The sequence below is a fragment of the Stenella coeruleoalba genome (assembly GCF_951394435.1).
Source record: "Stenella coeruleoalba genome assembly, chromosome: 1".
NCBI classification, from domain to species: Eukaryota; Metazoa; Chordata; class Mammalia; order Artiodactyla; family Delphinidae; genus Stenella; species Stenella coeruleoalba.
The window spans coordinates 21,418,847-21,427,448 of NC_137169.1; the positions used below are offsets into that span (position 1 = coordinate 21,418,847).

General features: G+C 49.0%; 1 protein-coding gene across 1 annotated transcript; it reads right to left on the reverse strand.

Moving 5' to 3' along the window:
* Positions 1-2,729: 2,729 nt before the first annotated feature.
* LOC307182922 (large ribosomal subunit protein eL31-like) lies at positions 2,730-3,186 on the reverse strand. The gene is given in 3 exon segments (XM_079914651.1): positions 2,730-2,894; positions 2,898-2,921; positions 2,925-3,186. Coding segments are annotated over 3 exon segments (372 nt in total). The 5' UTR covers positions 3,141-3,186; the 3' UTR covers positions 2,730-2,762.
* Between the last annotated feature and the right edge of the window lie 5,416 nt (positions 3,187-8,602).

Consider the following 8,602-nt stretch of genomic DNA (forward strand, 5'->3'; position numbering starts at 1 on the left):
CAACTAGTGAATAAGTGAAAAACTGGGGTTTGGCCCAGGGTCTGCTTGAACCGATTAACACTGCCTTCTCTCCATAACCTTGACGTTGGCCTCTAGACAAATCCTGACTACTCCATTTACTGACTGGGTAACCTTGAACAAGCTGCTTAAACTCCTGAAGCCTGTCTCCTCATCTGTAAAATGGCTATATTAATAAAGTCTGTAATGTGATGAACTGAGATGAGGCATGTGAGGTGCCCATTGTATTGTGTCACTGAGCACACTAAACGCACAGTAAGGTCAATCTCACTGTCCTTATTTTACAGATGGGGAAACTGAGGCCCAGGGAGGCTGAGTTACTTGTCCAAGAATATAGTGATTCATTGATAGTTGTCCCTTGGCATCTGTGGAGGATTGGTTCCAGGACCAATGAGAAAACTGGAGCACAGAGAGGCTAAATAACTTTTCCAAGATTACACAGCTTCTAAGTAGCTGTATTACTACTACAGCTTCTAGGGCTGCTATAAGAAATTATCGCAAACTGGGTAGCTTAAAACAACAGAAATTTATTCTCTCACAGCTCTGGAGGCTAAAAGTCCAAAATTGAGGTGTCAAAAAGGCTCATTCCTTCCGGTGGCTATAGGGAGAACTTCCGTGCCTCTTTCCTATTTTCAGGTGGTTGCCAGCAATCCTTGTCATTCCTTGACTTGTAGAGGCAGCACTCTAATCTCTGCCTCTGTCTTCATATGTGTGTGTCTGTCGCTGTGTCCAAAGTTTCTTCTTCTTAAAAGGACACCAGTCATATTGGATGTAGGGCCCACCCTAATCAGGGATGACCTCATCTTACCTTGATTACATCTGCAAAGACCTATTTCCAAATAAGGTCACATTCACAGGTTCCAGGTGGACATTTGGTGGGACACTACTGAACCCAGTATGGTACTGGAATGTGTATTTGTACTCAGGCAGTCTGGCTTCTGAGCCTGGGCTCTTAATCACTGGTTGCCCTGCTCCTCAGCAGGAATTTGAATATATAGTTGGCCCTTGAACGACACAGGTGTTTCCACTTATACAGGGATTTTTTTTTTCCCAATAAATATAGTACCTGGATTTTCATTTTACAGATCTTTAATTGTGTGGGGAAAAGTTTGTGTTTGATTAGCGATCACAATCTATGGAATCAAAAGAGTTAGAGTCTGAATCCTGATTCTCTCCAAACTGTTTCCGTTCCTGCCCTTGTGTGAGTCATTTATCAAGTCCTTTGTTTATGAGGCAGAGAGAGCAGTATATGGGTTTTTCCACTGTGCAGGGATTCAGAGCCCCTAACCCCTGCATTGTTCAAGGGTCAACTGTGTATATAATTCTCCCCCCTTTTCCTACGAAAGGTGGGATATCATATATGCTGCTCTGCACTTTGTTTTTTAAACTTAATATCCCTTACAGATATCCTTTCCCCATCTGGACACACAGATCTCCCTTATTCTCTTTCTTAGTTGCATAGTATCCCATTTTATGGATAGACTGTGTTCTACCTAACCTAACACTTACTAATGGACAGTTGACTTGTTTCCAGTCTTTTGCTATTGCAAACAGTGCTGCAGATAATAACTGTATCCATACATCATTTCTCACTTGTGCAAGTATATCCAAAGGATAAATTCCCAGATGTAGAATACCTGGACTCATTTGTAATTTTGATAGATTTTGCCAAAATGTCCTTTTGGGGACCTGTACCAATTTATATTTGCAGGTGTGAGAGTACGGTTTCCTTACAGAAATGCCCACAGAGTATATTATTAAATTTTTGGATTTTTTGCCAGACTGATAAGAAATGGTATCCTAGTGTGGTTTTCCTGATTTTCATTTCTTTCGAGTGAGTTTGATCTTCTTTCTATATCTTTAAAAGCCATTTGTATTGACTTTTCTGCAAACTGTCAGTTCATATCTTATGCCTATTTCTACAGATTGTTGGCCCTTTTAATGGACTTCTGGGAATTCTTTATAAATTAGAGAGATGACCCTTTATCTGTGATCTGAGATGCAAATATTTTCCTTTAGTTTTTCATTCATCTTATGACTTGATTTATATGAGTTTTCCATGAAACAGTTTTTAATTTTATATAGTTGACTTTATCAATCTTTTCTTTTTTATTTATTTATGTATTTAGGTTTTCTTTCTTTTTTTTTTTTTTGGCTGCGTTGGGTCTTCGTTGCTGCGCATGGGCTTTCTCTAGCTGCGGCGAGTGGGGCCTGCTCTTCGTTGCGGTGCGCAGGCTTCTCGTGGTGGTGGCTTCTCTTGTCGCGGAGCATGGGCTCTAGGTGTGCAGGCTTCAGTAGTTGTGGCATGTGGGCTCAGCAGCTGTGGCGCGTGGGCTCTAGAGTGCAGGCTCAGTAGTTGTGGTGCTGGGGCTTAGTCGCTCCGCAGCATGTGGGATCTTCTCTGACCAGGGCTCAAACCCATGTCCCCTGCATTGGCAGGCAGATTCTTAACCACGGCGCCACCAGGGAAGTCCCTATCAATCTTTTCTAATGACTCTTTTTGAGTCATGGTTAGACTTTTCCCACTATGAGATTACAGATTCTTTCCCGTTTTCCTTTAGTGCTTTTATTTTAAATTTATTTATTTATGACAACTAAGTGGCACACAGGCTTAGTTGCTCCGCGACATGTGGGATCTTCCCGAACCAGGGCTCGAACCCGAACTCATGTCCCCTGCATTGGCAGGCGGATCCTTTTTTTTTTTTTGCGAAGGCAGCTCTGTAACTTTGTTGGAGAATCAGCAGTTAGTTCTCATCCACATTAACTGTCTGTAGATTTTTGAAAGTGGTGACAGGTACATAGGTAACCAACGTGCAGAGCTTGTTTGGTGAATCTTCATCTTCATTCCGTTTTCTGGACAACAGCACACGGATACGTTATGGGACATTCCTCATTCCTTTGGCTCAGACAGCTTTGTTGAGCCTGGTGTCAATGCGTACATCTGGAGTTCCCATCTCCTTCATGGCAAATTTCCGTATTTCTTTGAGTGCCCGAGGGGCACGCTTCTTGAAACCCACTCCACGGATGCGCTTGTGAATGTTGATGGTGTATTCTCTGGTCACCACCTCGTTGATGGCGGACCGGCCCTTCTTCTTCCCGCCACCCTTCTTTGCGGGAGCCATCTTGCCTAGCCGGGGTTAGAAAGGAACGGCAGGCGGATTCTTAATCACTGTGCCACCGGGGAAGTCCCAGTGCTTTTATTTTATTTTAATATTTTTTAACATTTAAATCTTTGGAGCTTATCCTAATGCTCCATGTGAGGTAGAGATCTCATTTTTCCCCCAGTAGGCTACCTAGTTGTCCTAGAACAATTTACTAGAGAGTCCATTCTCCACTTTGAGATGACACCTTTATCAAATACTAAATTCTCCTGTGCAGTTGGGTCTATTTCTGGACATTCTAGTCCAGCCCATTCCTTTGTCTCTTCCTGCAACCAAAGCAAGTTGTTTTAATTATTGAGGCTTTAAATATAATTATCTATAGTAGTATGGTTAATGGTGTCTTTTCTTTCTTCATAGTTTCCTGATATTCTTTTCTCTTTCCCCCCCTTTTTTTTTCTCCTGAGGGGTGGGGAACTGTAGGAGATTTCATGGGACTTATACTCCTGTAAGGGAACACACAATAAGCAATACCTGTCATTTGGTAGGGCCAAGAAAAAGATAATAAAGCAGATAAAAGGACAGAAGGCAAGTAGGAAGTAGTATTTAGATGGGCAGTGAGGGAAGCCCTTGGACGAGGTGGAGACATCTGAGTGAAGAGAGGGAGGCCACCTGGATACCTGGGGAAGACATTCCTAGCAGCACCAAGGGCAAATGCAAAGGCTTGAGGCAGAAGCATGCTTGGCAGGTTGAAAAACAGCAAGGCAGCCCGTGCAGCCAGAATAGAGCTCTCAGAGGGGAGAGTGGGAGGCGGTGAGGTAGCTCATGCAGGCCTTGCAGGTCACAGCAAGGACACTGGTTTTTCCTCTGGGCTAGGGAGCCATGGGAGGGGGTTGAGCATAAGAGTGACATGTTCTGACCTCCCTTTTATCGGGATGGCTCAAGCTGCAGTGTGGAGAGCAGACTGCACCGCTGAGGGCAGAACAGGGGAAGGCAATAGGATTGGGGATGGGTGAATGAATTATAACGTGGTTTCCTTGTCAGTCTCTCCCTTTGCAAGGACCAGCACTGAGCTTATTCAGTGACACAGAGTAGGCATGGATAAACATTTGTGGGAGGAAGAAGGGAGAGAGGACAATAGGAGGAGGCAGGAGAGGCAGGGTCCCTTGGGGAATGGCTCTGCAAAGGCCACAGATAGTAGAGGGAGCAGAGGTGATGAGATCCGGCTCCTCAGCAGAGATGGAGGCCAAGCAAATAATTACCTGCCGTTTGGTAGTGCCAAGAAAAAAATAATAAAGCAGATAAAAGGACAGAAGGCAAGTGCGAAGTAGTATTTAGATGGGCAGCAAGGGAAGGCCCTTGGACGAGGTGGAGACACCTGAGTGAAGGGAGGGAGGCCACCTGGATACCTGGGGAAGCTATGCCCTCTCCCACCTGGTGCCTGCCCAACCCAGGATCTGTGACCCCCATGTGCTGCCCAGACACAGCTGCTGAGGCCCCAGTGGGGGTGGGATCCAGCTGTGTGGAACAGGAGCCATGGGACCCTCAGGACTTTATGATGCTTCCGGCAGGATGGGCCTGGTAGCAGGGCAGGTGGACAAGAGACACCAAGCTGAGGGGTAGAAGAAAGAGGTTGGGCTTTGAAGTTTGCCCTGGCTTGGCCACTGTCTCACATGTGACCTTAGGTAAAGAGCATCCATCCAGAGACCCCAGTTTGTGCCTCTGTAAAATGGGAACAGCATCTCCTGCGGGGCTGGCATGGGGTCTGAAGGAGGTAGGAGTCCAGTGCTACTCCTCGTCCAGCTCTTTGGGGTCTGAGTTTGGGGTGGGGGGAAGAGGTGAAGCGTGTCCAGAGGTGTGAGGGGGGAGTGTGGGGCTGTGTTTCTGGGACTTTCCTCGCTGAGGTCAGCGGCCCGAAATAGCCGCGCTTCAGTGAGCGCGTCGAGGTTTGGTCACTGGCTCTCTGCCCCGCCCGCTGCGGGCAGCCGTCCAGCCACAGCGCGGGCCCCTTCCGCTGTCACATCTCCCTGCAGGATGGCGAGAACCTGGCCAAGCGCTCGGCGCTACGTGAACGCGACCTCAGGGGACTCCGATGAGCTGAGGCTGGCGCGGCTGCGGACGGCCTCGCCGAGGTCCACGGGCACGCCTTGCTGCGTTCCCTCGCCTTGGGTCCCACTGCATCTACTCCGACAGCAGTGGCTGTGAGTGCTGCCTGTCGTGGCGCCCGCCAATCAGGGAGCAGAGGCTGACTCCGGGCACGCCTCCCGTGCCGTCAATCATCCGGCCCCCGGAAGCCCCGCCCAGTGGCCTGGCCTGAGAAAGGCCTTGAAGGGCTGGTGGGTGGGGCCTCTAGAAGGATGAAAATAACACCCCTGTGAATCGCGCACTTCATAGCTGACCTGAGAAATACAGGCAGGTGAATAGTTTTATAAGTTTTAAAATATATTTGTTCACTCAGTCACTCGTCCACCCATCCGTCTGTCCATCCAGCTGTCCACCCACTCAACCAAAGCTATTGGACGCCTCTTGTGTGCCAGGCGCTGAGCTGGGTGCTGGCGGTAAATAACGATGAGTCCTGTGCTTGTGCTCAGAGAGCTCAAGTCTAGTGAGCAGGTCTGACAGTAACAAAATGCTTATACCAATCGTGCTGTTATTGCAACCGTGATCAATTCTAGGAACATAAGGTACAGGCTGCTGGAATAACGGAGTGTTTAATTTAGACTGGGGGCTCAGGTCTCTGGAGAAGTTACATTCCAGCTGACTCCTGAAGCAACAAGAGTGTTCCAAGCAGAGGAAAGAGCTTGTGGACAGGCACTGAACTTGGCAGGCTCTTGGAGGGTTCTGGGAAGGGAAAAGAGGCCAGTATGGCTAGAAAAGAGTTGGGGGAGGGGAAGGAAGGTGAGGTAAGACTGTGGAGATTTAGGGGAGCAGGTTATTAAAGACCTTGAAGGCCAAAGCAAGGAAGTAGAATTTTTTAAAAAAATAAATTTATTTATTTATGTTATTTTTGGCTCTGTTGGGTCCTCGTTGCTGCGCGCGGGCTTTCTTTTAGTTGTGGCGAGCGGGGGCTACTCTTCGTTGTGGTGCGTGGGTTTCTCATTGCGATGGCTTCTCTTGTTGCGGAGCACGGGCTCTAGGCACGCAGGCTTCAGCAGTTGTGGCACGCGGGCTTCAGCAGCTGTGGCTTGCGGGCTCTAGAGCACAGACTCAGTAGTTGTGACACACGGGCTTAGTTGCTCCACGGCATGTGGGATCTTCCCGGGCCAGGGCTCGAACCTGTGTCCCCTGCACTGGCAGGCAGATTCTTTACCACTGTGCCACCAGGAAAGCCCAGGAAGTAGAATTTTATGCTAAGTGTGATGGGCAGCCACCGTTGGTTTTGAGGGGGTTGGGGCGGATGTCACTTGATCTACTTTGTTTTCAGATCTTCCTGACTCTATGTGGAGAATAGACAAGAGTGAACACAGGGGGGCAAGAGTGGACACAGGGAGACCCATTAGAAGGACCTTGTAGTTGCCCTCCAGGCCTGAGGGTAGTGAGCTAGATGCTGAGAGGGGGGCCATGTGGGTGGAGACGTGTGAACAGACTAAAGAAATAATTAGAAAATAGAATCTCCAGGCTGCCTGGTTGCTCAGTTGAATGGGGTTGGATGGGTGAGGCAGAAGGAGATTAACATTAAGTTCCTTGACTGGACAGTCACTTATAGAGTCCCCTCTGGGTGCCAGGCACTGTCCTAGTGAGGCTGACTGGGTTTGAATCCTGGCCTGTCACTTGCCAGCTGTTTACCTCGGGGAAGTGATTTGACCTCTCTCTGCCTTGATTTCTTTTCTGTAAAATGAGGATCCTAATAACACCTAAGAAGATTGTGGTAAAGGGACTTCCCTGGTGGTCCAGTGGGTAAGACTCTGCGGCCCCGGTTCAATCCCTAGTCGGGGAACTAAGTCCCACATGCACGCCGCAACTAAGAGTTCGCACGCTGCAATGAAGATCCCGTGTGCTGCAACTAAGACCTGGCACAGCCTAAATAAACAAATAAATATTAAAAAAAAAGAAGATTGTGGTAAGGATGACATGAGTCAATATATGTAAAACCTTGGATCTGGGTGTTTGGGACTGGGTTCTGAAGCTGAGTACTTGGACTTGAGTATTTGGGGCTGAGGGCTTGGGCCTGCTTCTTGAAGTAACCAAGCCCCATTTCTTTACTGGCCTTACATAGAAAATCGAAACAGGATCATATGCTAGCACAGTGGTCCCCACACTTGCCTGTCTGCACATTAGAATCACCCAGAGATTTTTTTTTTAACTGCCGAAGCCCAAGGCTACACCCCAGACCAGTTAAATCATAATCTCTGTGGGTGAGACACAGGTATCTGTATGTTTTGAGGCCTCCAGGTAATCCCCAGCAGCGGATAAGTTTGGGAACCACTCTGGTAGAGAGAAACAAGGAGGCTGCTTTAAAGTAGTGGTCAGGGAGGGCTTCTCCGAGTAGGTGACATTTGAGCGGAGACCCCAGAGTGAAGAAGGAACTGTCACTGGAAGGTCATGGGGAAGGCCTTTGTCTAGTCTCGGTTCCTGCATGCCTGGAGGTGCCTTTGGGCCTACTTCTTTGAGTAACCAAGGTGCCATTTGTTTACTGGTCTTGTACAAATGAACTGCCCCTAACCTGACTCTCCTCTCTGTGGCTTCACAGCACGTGGGAAAGGTGTGACCCTGCCTGTCTGCACTGTCTGCTTCATGGAGACCCCAGAGGGAAAGGAAATAGAAGGCTGCCCTGGGCCACTTCCTAGGGTCTTCCTAGGGCCTTCCTCTCCCTCTGAGCCAGGAAGCCCGCGCTCTCTAATCTTCTGCCCCTCCCTCACAGCCATCTGCTTAAAGGAAGTGGCTCTTTAGTTCTTCACAGGAAGCCACAGGCCTCCTCTGCCTCAGCTCCCTCCGGCTACTGCTGACCCAGGCCCTCTGCTGGCCCAGGTCCCCTTCAAGTCTGGGTCCAGGGATGCCCTCTTCCTGGCATCACCATCTGCTGCCCAGACAAGAAATGTTTGTGTGGAGTGCTCCTCTCATTGCCTTTAAATCCCTGTGGCTCAGGTCTGGAAGCACAGGCTGGAAGTGAGACCTGATTGCAGAGGGTCCTGAATGCTGTGCTCAGGAGATCCCAGCATTGCAGGACTGAGGGTCTGGAAGGAGAGGAAGAGGCAGGCCCTGCAGGGATCCTGAGCGTTGACCACTCCTGTGAGCTTCAGGAGCTCCTGCTGCAGAGCAGGCGCAGGGCCTGAATCTTTTTGGTCTCTAACATCTATGGGGGGCCTGGCCCCAGGGAGGGCTGTTGATCTTGGTGGAGCTGCTGGAGGAGAATTCAGGCTGAGGATTCCAGGCTGGGACTGTATTGCCACCTGGTGGCCACATCCATGCATAGAGCAATGGAATTGTGGGAGGCTTGCCTGGAGAGGGAGTGAGTGGACTTTCAAGGGTCTGGGGGCCAGGGAGGG